The following is a 16,736-nucleotide window of genomic DNA, read 5'->3' as shown; positions in this document are numbered from 1 at the left end:
CTGTAAAAGCAGCAGCAATTTGCTTGGAAATTATTCTGAATTTGATTTAACTAAATTCTTGGAAAACGTCAAGATGATTTCCAACACCGTGCTTTTCTTTTGGTTACTTTTTCTTGAGAGAGTGATACATACTCCGCAACACATCACTACCAAAGATCGTATTGGACATTATCAAACCCTCCTTATCTGTAACCCCACCTGCCTGAATCTTATCTTCCCTATTCCACCCTAACATCTTTTGTACTTGTCCCCTACTGGACTTAGCGAATGCCTTTACGGTACTATGTAAGCCACATTGAGCCTGCAAATAGGTGGGAAAATGTGGGATACAAATGTAACAAATAAAATAAATAAATTATAAAAGGCGCGTCATTCATTAGCCGTTTGCAAAGGCTCCAGTGACATCTTACATTCCCTCCCTTGTGACTGAATCTGCAGCACCGTCTCGGTTCTATTGCTGAGCTCTGGATTATGCACAAAGGATCTAATGAAAACCGCCACAGAACAGCTTTGCTGAATTTGTATGTTTTATTTGAACAGTAGTTGCTACGTCTGGCAAGATGAACAGTCAAGTAGGTTGGGCTCCCACAGGATCCCATCAGTAACGGGTTGGAAAGACCGAGGCCACGTTTCTTCTGCTCTTCTTTACCGAGCTCCCTGGCTGATGTTCACTCTCTCTTGAAGATCTTCTTGGCTTCTACTCCTTCAAGCAAGAGGGTCTAAAGTTTAAACAAAACAAAACAAAAAAAAGTTTAACCACCCAATCGGAGAAGCTTGTCAGCTGGAGTCAGCTCCTGAGCTCCACTAGAATAACCACCACTATCACCAGGAGTAACTCAGGGACAATATTCACAGGAAAACCAGAACCTCCACAGCCATTTCACAAATGAGTTCTGAAGCTCTCACTAGCCTAGGGGTGGACAACCTTGGTGCCCAAGGCCCACAACCCAGTCAGGTTTTCAGATTTCCCCAATGAATATGCACGAGATCCAGTTACATGCACTGCCTCCATGGTATGCAAATAGATATCATGCATATTCATTGGGGAAATCTGAAAATCTGACTGGGTTGCAGCCCTTGAGGACCAAGGTTGCCCACCCCTGCACTAGCCCATTTGGCTATCAGGATATCCACATTAATATGTAAGTCTTGTGTATTATTTCCTGTGGATACATTGGAGGTAGCACATGAGAGATCATGAAAACTACGATTCCTAGATTGGCATCGGGGCACACATGCAAACTTGTGTATTTATGTATACAGTATTGGGGAAAGGGCACACTCTTTCTACAGTGTACATTATTTTTGGCAAAGAAAAATTCCTGTAAACACAGGATGAAAATTCTCTAGCTGCCCATCCCTAGTGGTCAGACATCAAACTGTGAAAGGATGCCTCTCATCGTTTTCTACACATGCTCTCACACTGCCTAATTTATTAAGAGCTTAAAGGGGGCTGGTTCTGGGCTACCCCATCCCAAGTGTCCTGTGCTGGATACATGTAACAGCACTACTCAGATGTTCTTTGAGTTTTTGAATGAGTTGGAAGCTTCCATCAGCACTGGAGAGATCTATTAACACATTTAACTCAAATGAAAGCTCTGGAACTTTCTGGAAAGTGAGAAATCAGAACTGTAAACTTACCAGTATAAACTCAGCCCCCACAGTTTCATATGTTATCTTCAGCTGTTTATTGTTATCTTTACGAGTAAAATTGCCTTCCATTTTTTTTCCATGTAGTTTCCACGTGCCCTAAAACCAGATAGGACATGATGGTGTAGGAGTGGACAAGTGAACACTGAACACAGCCTGCAGCCATCACTAGACTGGCAGGACGACCTCAAGCTCTGTGCATACTACCTATGGACTTTGCTCTGTGCACACAACTTATGGACTTTGCCTTCTTTATGGCATATTCTATACTTGAATGTTTACTGAACATTTGCATCTTCTTGTATTGTGCCTTAACCACAAACTGTCAGCTCCTGCTAGCTAGATAGATAACTGTTTGAGACAGGATGCAGGTGCATTAGATAAACAGCTTGTAACATTTAGTTGCCAAGGCTTGCACACAGAATTCAGCCTGCACGTAGACGCCACATGAATAGATAGCCTGTGAGGGTGTTGCCACCCCCATTCTGCTTCTCTGAGCCTAACGAGTCTTATCTCCTCTGTGAAAGAAGCATTGTATGATTATGTGTGTGTGTGCAAAACAGGATGATAAGTTTCGTTTTCTTTGCCAGTATTATGACGTGTATATGTACTGTGAGAACTACTAGAACTACAAATGTTTACTGCGCATGTCAAACTGTGACGTATAAGGGGCCTAATGCACAGGCCCAACAGGGAGGTATAAATGTGAGTGTCAGATGATTTCTGGCACGCAGTATCCTGAGACTGAACTCAGTACTGTTCATTGCTAGCAATAAAGCTGCCTTGTTTTCGGAACCATTTGCCTCTTGTCTCCTGATTTACTTAGCCGAAGATTCTGTTACAATGGTAGTCACAAATCCTGGCCTTTGACACAAGAAGTGATGACCGAGAGGCATATTTGATATAACCTAGTACCTGGACAGCAACAAGGGTGACTTCATTTCCACTAATTGGCCAGATAAATTATGGTTTACTAGTAAAAGAGGCCCGTTTCAGAGCAAATGAAATGGGCGCTAGTGAGGTGTTCGTCGCCAACACCTCTCCCTCCCTCCCTGGCCAACCCCTTCGTTAGTCTTCCATTGCTCCGCCCCCAACGTCATGACGTTTGATGCGAGGGCGGGGCCTGGAGCGATTTCCCACCCACCCTCCCTGCCTCCCTCCCTGCCAACCCCTTCGTTGTTCTGCCATTGCTCCGCCCTCGAGGGCGGGGCCCGGAGCGATTTTGGTGGCTTCACCACCACGAACCTTCGAACCTTTTGAAGGAAGTCAGGGCTTGGCTTCACTGACGTCAGTGTCCTCAGAACGTTGAGGGTGAGTTTTATTATAGTAGATGTGTTTATGGCCGTTTGTAAAACATAAATCAGTGGTTTACTTTAAACACAAAGAACAGAACATCAGAGGTTAGAACTAATTAGATGTTTTGACACCATAGGGGGCAATGTGTTACCTACTTTTACTGCTGATCTCTGGCTTCTTTCCAAGGACTGCAGAATAGATCAGGGTGGGAGTACTTAACACTGATAAGATACCTGAACTAAGATTGTAACCAGGGGTGTGCTGGTAAATTTTTAACAGGGGGCTCTCTCTCCAGGCATAGCCAGCTCTGCAATTTGAGGGGGGGGGTCAGAGGTGGACGAGGGTGGATGGGAGAAGTCATGCCTCTCTCTCCCTCCTCCCTTTCTGCGGGCACACTAGGTATACCTTTGATGGCAGCGATGTTGAGCCCCACCAATTAATAAATTGACCGCCACCACTCCCTGCCAGTGGCGTAGCTACGTGGGCCCCCCCCCAAAAAAAATTCCTCTGGGCTCCTGGTATTACTGGCGGGGGTCCCCAATCCCCCGCCAGCTGAAGTATTATCCAGTGCTGGTCTCTGGCACCGCCACGTCTCCTGTCTTGCTCTCTTTCCCTCACATCTAGCATGCTCCTTTTAGTGAAACTGAGCATGCTCAATTTGACTAAAAGGAGCGTGCAGGATGTGAGGGGAAGACACAGCAGGGCCGGAGACCAGCGCTGGACAATGCTTCAGCTGGCAGGGTTTGGGGACCCCCGCCAGCCAAGTTTTTTGCTGTGGCAGTGGGTGGGGAGTGGCAGGGTGGTAGGGGGAAGAGCGGCAGGGTGGCGGGGGGCAGCAAGGCAGCAGGGCGCAGACCAATATGTGCCCCCTCCCACCTCGGGCTCTGGCCCCCTCCCACTGCGAGGCCTGGCTACGCCCCTGCTGCTTGTTTCCATTCCAGCTCTGAGCAGTATTCTGGGACTTCTCCCAGTCTGCTGCTCAGAGCTGGAAACAAGGAGCGGGGAACAACATTTTTTGTTCTGTTTGGGTCTAGACATGGCCTTTCGTCCTTGGGAAGATATCCTTAGCTTTTCAGGAGACCATATTAATGGACTATTACAGTCTCAACCGCCCTTTACTGTAAAGGAAGACTCTGAAACAGATTCTACATTGCTAGAACATTAGTCTAACCTGATTTTACAGCAGAAGAATGCGATTAGATTGGATCTGCACTTCTCATTTCTTTTGGAATATTGCAGACAGCAGAAGGGACCCACCATCTTCCAAGATGATCAGACTTTTTTGGACAATTGGTGTAAGATTTTAAATAAATGTTCGCTGGATCTTATGATCCTTCTCATAGAAACAGCTAAGAAGAAAGCAGATGATTTAAAAAGCTCTATTCAGATAGATTTAGAGTCCCTTGAGAAGGATGAAAGCATTTAGTGATATTATATTAGATGTAAATAACCGGAGTAAGAGCTTTAAGCAAGAGTTGAAACAAGGTAAGATGGAAAAGTTCAGGCATAATATTGATGATTACCGTAGAGGCCCGGTGTATCCATGGGCCAAAGCAAAGGTAAAATATCAAGTCAAGAGATGGATGAAATCACAATCACATATGGATGCATATAAAACACACAATGTTAATTATAGACAAAAAGGTAGAATAGATACCTATCGTGAACCTAATAATAAGAATAGCATTACAGTGCAGGCTGAAGTACATCAAAATATGGAAGATTCTTCCAGATCAGTAGATAGAGGAAGAAGTCGGAAAAGAATCAGACACATGTTGGATGATGAACCATTCACATCTCCTCCTTCCAGTCCCATGACACATACTACTCCTTCACAATATTTTTTAGAACAGATTTGGCAAAAGGATTACCCTCGGAGAGACAGTCATATTTCCACCACAGGACAAATACCCCTGACTCACAATTTCTTCCCCCAATACAAGGGTCGCGGAAGAGGCAGGGGAAGAGGACAAAGGAGTTTCCGCCCCAGTTGGTAGACGATATCCCTATTTTCAATCTATCTCAGCATAACCTTACAGATACAGAAAATAAAATATTGCAGAGAGGTCTTTCCTTTGCCCTTACATCCAGTTATGATGCATTACAGACACGTATAGATCTATTTAAATTTCAAAGGAAATTGCAAATCAAACACTTCTTCTCCTCAAGTACTGCTGCTCATATAGATATATCTGTTGTTAAAAAAACAATCTAAATGGATCCCCCCATTGCCGATCCCTTAACTTGTAAATAAAAGTTTCCATTAAAAGCAAAATAATTTTTTGTGAGAGCTAGAGTGGCCATGGTTAAAATGAAACGGTTGGTGTTAGTTTGCCTATCATGTAAAGTTTCTTCAATAATGGCTAATGCTTCTAATTGTGAGATATTAGTGTACAGCGACTCAATGTCTAGAGTAACTAAAACTAGTCCCTCCAGATCACCGTCATATTCCTCGAGTATATTAATAAAATGCACAGAATCACGTACATAAGATTCTATAAAAGGAATATATGGTCTCAGGAAGTAATCAGTGAAAAAGGATAGAGGCTCTAAAATAGAACCATTGCCCGAGATAATGGGTCGTCCTGGGGGATTCTCTATGTTCTTATGAATCTTTGGTAAGATGTAAATCGTAGGAATGGTGGGATGGTCATTCACTAAAAATTGTGTCTCCTTTGGTGTCAGATAGCCCATCTTACTGGCATATTCTACCACTTCAGTGATTTCTTTTTTTAGAGATTCCGTGGGATCTTGCTGAAGACGAATATAAAATTCGGTATTATTTTAAGTGCCACATGATTTCGGCAATATATGAGACCCTATCCATAACCACCAAACCACCACCCTTGTCGGCTGGTTTAATCACTTTGATGCAAGAGATCGTAAAGCCATATTCTCTTCTCTAGTTAAATTTTGATAAGGAGTTCTTGCTCCACTCTTCTCTAAATTGGTGATATCTCTAAGGACCACTTCATAGAAGGCTTTAATTATAGGACCTACTGGTCCCTGGGGGCTACCATGGCTCCTGATATAGCCAATCTCTATGTTGCAAAGTTTGAAAAGGTGTTCCTTGATGACCATCCATATAAACAAGAGATTAAGCTGTATAAAAGATACATTGATGATATTTTTATCTTGTGGAAAGGGAATATGGAACTATTAAATGAGTTTCATGGCAGCCTAAATAGTCTTGATGCCAACCTGAAGTTTAAAATGCAATATAATATGGAAAGGATTTAATTTCTAGACGTGTTGGCTGACTACCTCATTGTATAAGAAGCCGACTGACAAGAATTGTTATTTACATTACACCAGCTACCACAATCGTGCTCTAAAAGACAATCTTCCCTTCTGTCAGTTTTTAAGACTCAAAAGAGTGTGTGCCGATACAGAAGATTTTTTTGAAACAATCAAAACTTCTTTCAGAAAGGTTCACCCAGAGAGGATACCCCAAAGCATGTATTAATAAAGGGTTCCATAGGGCATGTAATAGGACACGAGAAGATCTTTTACAAACTGGTAGAAAAAACAAGGTAACACCTGATATTGTGTGTACCTTCCGCTTCTCGTCATTCAGCCCTTTTTTTCAAAAACAATCTTCATCAATAAACACTGGCATATTGTGCAAACACATCCTTGTTTCAGCGATATCCTACCTACATTTGCCCTTTCCAGAAATCCAAATTTGAGGGACCATTTAGTTTTGTCAGCTCTCCCTATACTTGACAAATCAATTGAAGTCAAGACTGGTCACAAGCCATGCAATTCTTGTTCAGTTTGTGTCCATTCATTAACTCTTGAAGAATTTGTCCATCCAACCACTAAAAAATGTTATAAATTAAACTTTCTCACAAAAGAGCAATCTTGGATATCAAGAAATGAAAAATTGAAAATATAGCAATATCAGATATCCTTAGATAATCCTGAAATGTGTTTATTCATTAGGAGGAAAACCTCAAATTTAAAAGGGAACACTCCTTCATTAGATAACCAACATAAGGGAGGACCCTTTAATCATCATAGGTAAAAAACCTCCTACTTTTAATAAACGGCAACTGCTCAATGTTTTCAAAAAATATATTCATAAATATGAACCGTTTCTACATCTCGTTAAACAACGGATCACTTATCTTTTTATCTTTTAAGATTTGCAGTAAGAAATACCATCCACGGTCCGACTTCGGCCCAAGTTTCACATTTTGCCTCAGGGTCCGTGGTATCTGACTGCTCTATAAATAAAACACAAAAAATCAGTATCATACCTTAACCAACATGACTTCAAACAAGGATGATTTTATATGAAGGTCCTTACAAGGGATTTCACTGACGATAGTGTCTGTTTCTACTACCTTCATAAAATGGCTGCTTATTTATATATACTGACGTCAGACACTTTCGCTTCTAAGCTCCGCCTATCAGCTGTCATTCAAACAGAAACGTTTTTTCTTTTCAAAAAAATTTATTCAATTTTTTGAAAACATTGAGCAGTTGCCGTTTATTAAAAGTAGGAGGTTTTTACCTATGATGATTAAAGGGTCCTCCCTTATGTTGGTTATCTGACGGAGTGTTCCCTTTTAAATTTGAGGTTTTCCTCCTAATGAATAAACACATTTCAGGATTATCTAAGGATATCTGATATTGCTATAAATTAAACTTTAGCAGTAATTGTAAAACACAAAATGTGATATATATAATCTTATGTCCATGTGGCTTGATATATGTGGGCAAGACTAGCAGGATGATTAAGGTCAGAATTATAGAACACCGTAGCTGTATCAAGAGACAAATCAGAACTGCACCTCTGGTGGAACATTGGATACAGGCTAAACATAATTGTGATGACATAAAATTCTTAATTTTTAAAACTTTTAAAAATAATTGGCGAGGTGGAAATTTGGATAGTACATTGCTTAAAGCAGAACAACGCGCTATTTATCAATTAGATTCGGTAACTCCAAAAGGCCTAAATAAAGATTTGGAACTCATACACTTTTTGTGATGTATATGATGTTTCACTTCATATTTCACGTATATGTCCTTTTTATTTTTCAGATCTGTTCTTCTTTTTCTTTTTTCCCATTTTTTCATTTTTCATTATTACCTTTTCATTTTTATTTTTATTATCCCTTTTTACTTTTATTCTTATTCTTATTATTTTTATGTTTATTTACACATTCATGTTTCCATTTTTTCATTTTTTCAATTCTAAATGTATTTGTTACTCTTGCATTTTCTACAAAATATTTCATAATAAAATTTTTCAAAATTCATTTATTTATCAGTTTTTATTTTTAATTTTATTTTTATATATTTTTATTTTTATTTTATTCTCTTTTTTCTATTTTCATTTACCATTATCAATTTCATTATTATTATTATTCATATATTATTTTTCATTTTTCATTTTTATTATTTATTTATTATTTTTTCTTCTATAGTATTATTATTTTTACTATTCTTATTCTTCGCTCAAACCTGCGGAAGATGCCTGAGTGCTGTAGGACGTAAGCATCGTGGGTGGAACCGGGGTACCTGGCACACACATCTAATATTTCCCCCTGGGCATCACACACAACTTGCATGTTCATCGAATGAAATGCCTTCCTGTTTCTGTAGGTGGCTTCGTGTGGCCGGGGGCGTCTGAGTTGGACGTGTGTGCAGTCAATCACACCTATGACCGAGGGGAATCTAGCAACAGCATAGAAGGCGGCCATGTTGTTGTGCAGGGCCTGGGGGGGGGGGGGGGGGAAGTGATGTAGTGAGAGGTGTGATTTAGAAAGGCATCCAGGAACTGGGTGAGACAGTGTGAAATAGAAGCCTGGGTGAGCCCTGTGTTAGCAGCTAATACAGATTGAAAACTCCCAGTGGCCAGGACAGAGAGAGAGAGGCAGTGATTTTGAGGTGGACAGGGATGGGGTTATTCCTATGGGTCTGGGGCTGAAGGAGGGGTTTCAGCTGCTCACAAAGCTGCACAATGGTCGCCTTATCAAACCTGAACCTTGTCAGACACTGCTGGTCAGTGAGTTGTAGGAAGGTGGTGTGGGGCCTGAACACTCGGGGCCGTGAATACCTCCTGCGGTGTGTGGCCTGTTCCTCTAACATGGAAGCCGCCAGTGAATTTAGTGTATCCATTTCCCCACCAGTGCAAGTATTAGTAGTAGTACTGAAACAACAGCAGCACACAGAATCTCACTCCGAACACACCCTCTGGCCACTCACTCTCCAAACAGTACAGGGAACACAGAGACAAACGGAGGTCATGCAAGACAATATACACGTGGGAACAGTGAATGGAGAGGGATAGGGGGAGGGGAAGGGGAAGGGACCGATAGAGCAAGGAGGAGGAGTAGGGAAAGGTCAAAAGGTAAGACACAAAAGAGGCAGGTGAGGGTGACAACGTTCCGACTAGGGCAGACAGACGAACGTAACAGGTACTCCACACACTCAGCTTTCTCTGCAACCAACAATTCAGCTCTCCCAACACCGATCTCGCCACTCTCTAACTCTACACAATCGCTAATGGGTCTAAAGACGATTTCCCCCTTGCTCTGGTCGCTTTTATTTCGGGTCCAAGCAATGACGCCCATGTTCGCGCCCACCCAAAATCATTTCGCTATCCGTTATACGTTGTAGACGACCACCTCGTAACACCGCCCTTAACACGCCCCCGACACGCCCCCTTATTTGGGCGTTTGTATCTGAGCGTACGAGCGAAACGGACGCACTGAAAGTTTTGTTTCCATTATACTGATGTAATCATTTTTGTGAGATAAACGTCTATCTCCCGATTTAGGTCGCACTATAGGCGTTTTTGTCTTTCGAAAATAAGCAGGATAGTGCATCTATTTTATTTTCATCTTTTCGTCTATTCTTATTTTACATTTTTATTTTTAACAGTTGGCATACATTCTTCACAACTGACTTACTTAACGGCAGTGCTATCAAGCATTTGATGTTTTTCTTTTTGTCTTTCCTTTTGTTTTTCTTTCTTTTTTTTCCTCAACACCAACATATTTTTCTTCTTCTTCTTTTTCTTTTTATTATCATCTTTTCATTATTATTCGTTCTATTAATTATTTTTATTTTTTTGTTTTTACTCTATGTAGATTTATGCTTTTCCACTTCATGAGAATTTTGAAGGAACATTTGTATACGTCAATCTGAAGGTATGTCACATCTGTATAACCCTTACATGTATTCACTTATTATTCAATCATGTTTTATTTTCTCCTTTTTATCATATACTAATTTATAATATAAAGAATTCTTATTTGGCATTGAAGGTCAAATTGATAATTCCACATTATTATTAATATCATTTATAATTTTTTTAAATTTGTTAATTTATATGTTTTAACATATATATTCCTGTATATGGCTCAGGGAGTTTGAAATGGTATTACCATTATCATAATTATATAGTCATTTACTTTAGTTTTTACTGCTATTCTTATTTTGGATTATTTAAAATACTGCATCCTCATCTATCTTTTATAATGTTTTGTGATATTATATGTTTTTAGAATTTTAATTTTAATGTCACTATCACGCATCATACATGGAATATTGTACGGAACAATTTTAGATGTGTTTATATTATATTATATTATATATGTTATTATATGTCATATTTTGTTTTGTTTTAGACACCTGAGGAAGGCCTTTTCGGCCGAAACACGGACCGTGTAGGGTCCCAATAAAACTTTATTTGGTGCTCTTACCATCTGTGGTTCCAGTCTGGTCTTCTTTGGTTTTCTTCCGCTTTTTGTTGTTTTTCAAAAAGGAGCGGGGAGCAGCAGCAGTCTATTTACTTGGGGCTCAGCAACTCCACCCGCAAAATAAAGGAGAATTCAGGAGGGGGCCCGAGTCCACGTTTTGGGAGCCAGTTGTTAAAGTAGCCACAGGGGGCTTACTTTAACAACCGGCTCTCGCGAGCCTGTGAGAGCCCACTCCACAACATCACCAATTGTAACACCGCATTTGGTATTCCAGAGGAGATCAAGCCACACCTAACAGAGCCTAAGCAATTAGCACAGCTCTGCCCTTTCCCTCTCCTCCTGGTATACTCTGGAGGGGTCCTGAACGCCACAGAGCAGCAAGCACCTCTACACCAGGGTGCTATTGGTTCGTATACTGAGAAGAGAGACATTCAAAAAGAATGAAAGCCAAACAGCCTACTGGACTCTGCATCTCTCACCTTCCCCATCCCAAAATTCATCCCTGGTGATCCAGTAGACCCCTCACTTCCTCCCACCAGAGCTTTAAAGATGGAAGGCAGGAGAGCACTCTGCGACTACAAGTGTCATCGTGAAAAATGGCAGCACATCCCAGGGGGCACCATATGGTATCAGCTGCTATCATTTAAAAAAAAAATACATGGTGGCACAGAGGCAGAAGCGAGTGAGCGTCCTCTTAAGTGTTTGAGGGAGGGGGAGCTGTAGGAGAGGAGGCAGTTCAGGGATCCCAGGAAAGTGCATTAACACACCAAAACTGAATCTTCCAATTTCAGAGACCCTAAAAATTCTTGGAGTTACCATTGACCGACACCTAACACTTGAGAATCATGCGAAAAACACTACCAAGAAGATGTTCCACTCAATGTGGAAATTAAAACGAATAAGAACATTCTTCCCAAGGAACGTCTTCCGAAACCTGGTACAATCAATGGTACTCAGTCATTTAGACTACTGCAATGCACTCTACGCTGGCTGCAAAGAGAAAATAATCAAGAAACTTCAGACAGCACAGAACACTGCAGCTAGACTCATATTCGGTAAAACAAAATATGAAAATGCTAAACCCCTACGAGAAAAGCTACACTGGCTCCCTCTTAAAGAATGCATCACGTTCAAAATATGTACTCTAGTTCACAAAATCATTCACGGAGACGCCCCAGCCTACATGTCAGACCTAATAGATTTACCATCCAGGAATGCTAAAAAATCATCCTGCACATTCCTTAATCTTCACTTCCCCAACTGCAAAGGTCTAAAGTACAAACTAACGCATGCGTCAACCTTCTCCTACATGAGCACACAATTCTGGAACGCACTACCGCGCAACTTAAAAACGATCTATGACCTAACCAACTTCCTCAAACTACTGAAGACCCATCTCTTCAACAAGGCATACCAAAAAGATCAACAAATGTGACCTCCTCCACATATATCCAGAATTGTCCTATAATATTTGCTTGTAATACTACTATCATGCTTTATCATTATCATGTTACCCAAGATTCTTCTGTAATACTAAATGTCTGTTTTTGTCATATATTTCCACTATCCATGATGTATTGTAAGCCACATTGAGCCTGCAAAGAGGTGGGAAAATGTGGGATACAAATACAATAAATAAATAAATAAATAATTAAATAAATAAATATCTCATGTCACCTTAGATCACTCTCTGCTCTTGCACTAGATTTTACTGTGCTTTACAGAGGGGAACATTCTAGTTTTAGCTATTTGAAGCGCAGCTCATTACCCTTTGATGCAGTATTTTTATGCTGATTTTCCCACGCTGTTGTCTGATTAGCGCAGGGAAAGTCCAGCAATACGAAATGCGGTTTAGTGCCTAGTCCTGTAAATTCCCAGAGCTGCAGACTGGCAGATCTCAAGCTTTGTTATGCAAGTGCCATGCTAAGTTTCTTACACCCTCCCCCCCCCCCCCCCCAGAAGCGTAGCTAGGTGGGGCGCAGGGGGAGCGGTCGTTCCCCTAAATCGATTTTTTTAAAAAACGGCGCCTATGCAGCCATAGGCACCGACTTCGTGGGTGCTTGAGCACCCCCAATATTTTGAAACCTGCCCTCCTGCTTTCTTGCCGCCCAGCCAGTGCTTAAAACTCATTTTACCTGACTGAACGGCAGTGAAAGAAGCAGAGGACAGCCGGCTCGTCTTCTGCTTTCTCCTTCCCTCTCAGCTGAGCTGAGCTGTGGTCCCACCCTCATTTCCTGTTTACGCAAGGGCGGGACGCGAGCTGGCTGTTCTCTGCTTCTTTCACTGCTGTTCAGTAAAATGAGTTTTAAGAGGTAGGGCAGGGGACAGGGAAGAGGGGAGGAATTGCTGAACATGAATGCAGGGGAAGGCAGGGAAGAGGGGAGAAATCGTTGAACATGGATGCAGGGGGCAGGGAAGAGGGGTGAAATTGTTGAACATGGATGCAGGGGGCAGGGAAGAGGGGAGAAATCGTTGAACATGGATGCAGGGGGCAGGGAAGAGGGGTGAAATTGTTGAACATGGATGCAGGGGGCAGGGAAGAGGGGAGAAATCGTTGAACATGGATGCAGGGGCAGTGGCGTAGCCAGACTGCCAATTTTGGATGGGCCTGAACCCAAAGTGGGTGGGCACAAAATTTTCTCTCTACCCCCCTCCCCCAGCAAAATTTAGTCACGCTAATCAGATGCATTTGTCACATAGGGTAAAAGTGCTGCTTTTCAGTGCATCAGATTTCAGAAAATGTATTTAATAGCCTAACACCCTTTTCAATGAGCTTTCAGAGGCCAAAACCTCCTGCCTCAGGTCAGTATAATGCTGTTACGGTATCCTCGCCTGACCTAAGGAAGGAAGTATTGGTCTCTGAAACTTCATTAACACAGGTACCATATTACTTTATCCTAAATTAAAAATAAAATTATTTTCTTTACCTTTCTTGTATGGCCATTTACTTTTTCTCATTGTGTCGCTCCCAGTCTCTAGATTCTGCTTTCCTTCGTTTTCACTTAACTCTTCTGCCACGGTTTCCTGGCCGTTTCTCATTTTTCTCTCCTTTTTCTTTGCTTTCTTCAATATTTTTCTGCCTCTCTCTCTCTCTCTCTGTCCTGATTTAATTCATTCTTACTATCCATTCTTTAATTTCCTTCATCTACTTATGGCTTTTCATCTTTTTCTCTCCCTTGTTCTCCCCATGCCCCTTCCTCTTATTCTCCAGTCTTTCACTACTCTCCTTTTCCATCCAGCAGCTCTCTTCTTTCTCTCCCCATCCTTCCAGTAGTCTCCCCTCTTTCTTTCTGCATCCTTCCGTCCAGTGTCACCTCTTTCTCCCTACCCTTCCATCCAGCGTCTTCCCTCTTTCTCTTCCCATCCTTCCATCCATCTACCCTCTCTCCTGATCCTTCCATCTAATGTCTCTCTCTCCCTCTTTCTAACCAGTGTCTCTGTATCTCTACCCTTTTCTGTTCAGTGTCCCTTCTCTCTCCACATCCTTCCAGTATCTCCCCTTTCTCTCTGCATCCTTCCAGTCTCTCCCCATCCTTCCATCCAGTCTCTCTCCCCATCCATCAGTTTTCCCTCTTTCTCTCCCCATCCTTCCATCTGTTTTCCCTCTTTCTCTGCCATCCTTCCGTTTTCTATCTTTTCTCCCCATCCTTCCATCTATTTTCCCTCTTTCTCCCCATCCTTCCATGTTTTCCCTTTCTCTGCCATCCTTCCATGTTTTCCCTCTTTCTCTGCCATCCTTCCGTTTTCCCTCTTTTCTCCCCATCCTTCCGTTTTCCCTCTTTTCTCCCCATCCTTCCATGTTTTCCCTCTTTCTCCCCATCCTTCCATGTTTTCCCTCATTCTCTGCCATCCTTCCATCTGTTTTCCCTCTTTTTCTCCCCATTCTTCCATGTTTTCCCTCTTTTCTTCGACGAGGCCCACCCTGCATGCCAGCGCCAGCCAGCCCCAGCTCCCATCGCCGGCCACTGCTGCTTTTCCTGTTGAGCAGCAGGGCCGGCGCTACAAAAAGAAGAAGCGCTAACGGCGCTAAGGATGAAAAATGTTTAAAAAAAAAAAAAAAAGCGCGGCACCGGCAGGCACTGTCTAGGCAGCCTTGAGGCATTGGCTGCTGGCTCGCAGGCTCCTCCCGTCTCCTACGTCAGTAGTGACGTAGGAGACGGGAGGAGCCTGCGAGCCAGCAGCCAATGCCTCAAGGCTGCCTAGACAGTGCCTGCCGGTGCCGCGCTTTTTATTTTTATTTTTTAAACATTTTTCATCCTTAGCGCCGTTAGCGCTTCTTCTTTTTGTAGCGCCGGCCCTGCTGCTCAACAGGAAAAGCAGCAGTGGCCGGCGATGGGTGCTGGGGCTGGCGCTGGGCGGTCCTGGGCTGAAATTGGGTGGGCCTGGGCCCAGCCAGGCCCACCCGTAGCTACACCCCTGTGCAGGGGGCAGGGAAGAGGGGTGAAATCGCTGAACATGGATGCAGGGGAGGGCAGGGAAGAGGGGAGGAATTGCTGAACATGGATGCAGGGGAGGGGGCAGTGAAGAGGGGAGGAATTGCTGAACATGGATGCAGGGGAGGGGGCAGGGAAGAGGGGTGAAATCGCTGAACATGGATGCAGGGGAGGGCAGGGGAGAGAGGAGAGTTGCTGGACATGGATGGAGGGGAGGGCAGGGGAGAGATGAGAGTTGCTGTACATGGATGCAGGGGAGGGGGCAGGGAAGAGGGGTGAAATCGCTGAACATGGATGCAGGGGAGGGCAGGGGAGAGTTGCTGAACATGGATGCAGGGGAGGGCAGGGGAGAGAGGAGAGTTGCTGGACATGGATGGAGGGGAGGGCAGGGGAGAGATGAGAGCTGCTGTACATGGATGCAGGGGAGGGCAAGAGAAATGCTGCATATGTATGGAAGAGAGGAAAGACAGGAAGGAGATGCACATAGGCAGTCGGTTGCCCAACTGTTTGGGGAGGCTAAAGGGGGCGGGGTTAGGGGTGGGGCCAGGGGTGGAGTTTAAATCCATAATTGTCTGATCACACACAGAAAAAAAAAAATAAATGTCACAATTAATACCTTTTATTAAATTTAGATATTAGCTATGTATCATATGTCAAAGAATAAAGTGGTTGCTCAAAGCATATACTAACCACAATCGCTCAACTGCAAAACACTATGCACAACTTTGTGCAAAAACACACTCTGAACCTTACTGTACCATAAATATTACACTGGGCAGAACCTAATACACCAATATACCACCCATACGGAAAATGCAGACCGCCAACAATATTGAAATAAGGGATCATAATATCACAATTCTCATGTAGAGCCACAAAACATCCTAATTCATGTTTAATGTGGGATAAAATGTCATAAATAAGTAAATAAACTTTTAATGTTGAACACCTAATTCTCAAAGTGGACATATTCCAAACACTATAATGAAAATAAAATGATCTTTTCTACCTTTGTTGTCTGGTGACTTTGTTTTTCTGATTGTGCTGGCTCAGTATCCGATTCTGCTGCTATCTGTCCTCTTAACTCCGTTTCCAGGGCTTCCTTTCCATTTATTTGTTTACTTTCCGCCTTTCTTCTTCATTTCTTGTCCTACATCCGTAAGTAAAAGCTGGGTCCTCCGCAAACTTGACTGTCCAGTGGATCCAGCTTTTGCCTATTTTCTTCATCCATGTGCAGTTTTTCTACTCTCTTCCTTTTCTGTTATCTCATCTCCTTCCTCACTCCTCCCTCCCCCTCCATGTCCAGCAACCCTCCTCTCCCCCCTACCCTCCCCTCCATCCACCCATGTCCAGCAACTCTCCTCTCCCCTGCCCTCTCCCCTTCTTCCACCATGTCCAGCAAACCTCCTCTCCCCTTTCCTCCATCCAGCAACCCTCCTCTCCCCTGCCCTCTCCTCTCCCCTTCTTCCACCATGTCCAGCAACCCTCCTCTCCCCTTCCCTCCATCCAGCAACCCTCCTCTCCCCTTCTTCCACCATGTCCAGAAACCCTCCTCTCCCCTTCTTCCACCATGTCCAGCAACCCTCCTCTCCCCTTCCCTCCATCCAGCAACCCTCCTCTCCCCTTCTTCCACCATGTC

General features: G+C 43.0%; 1 protein-coding gene across 5 annotated transcripts in view; it reads right to left on the bottom strand.

Moving 5' to 3' along the window:
- Positions 1-514: 514 nt before the first annotated feature.
- LOC115462820 (fatty acid-binding protein, intestinal-like) overlaps positions 515-16,736 on the bottom strand; it is a 59,864-nt gene continuing 43,642 nt past the window's right edge. For 3 of the 5 annotated variants that reach the window (XM_030192845.1, XM_030192843.1, XM_030192844.1), the window contains exons 3-4: positions 1,642-1,749; positions 515-719 (exon numbers count right to left, since the gene is read on the bottom strand). In XM_030192845.1, the coding sequence (XP_030048705.1) occupies positions 669-719; positions 1,642-1,749 (159 nt within the window). In that variant the 3' untranslated portion in view covers positions 515-668. The other 2 variants (XR_003940959.1, XM_030192848.1) reach the window with 2 other exon arrangements.

Source organism: Microcaecilia unicolor, chromosome 2 (assembly GCF_901765095.1).
Source record: "Microcaecilia unicolor chromosome 2, aMicUni1.1, whole genome shotgun sequence".
NCBI classification, from domain to species: Eukaryota; Metazoa; Chordata; class Amphibia; order Gymnophiona; family Siphonopidae; genus Microcaecilia; species Microcaecilia unicolor.
This window is presented reverse-complemented; position numbering and strand designations above follow the sequence as displayed.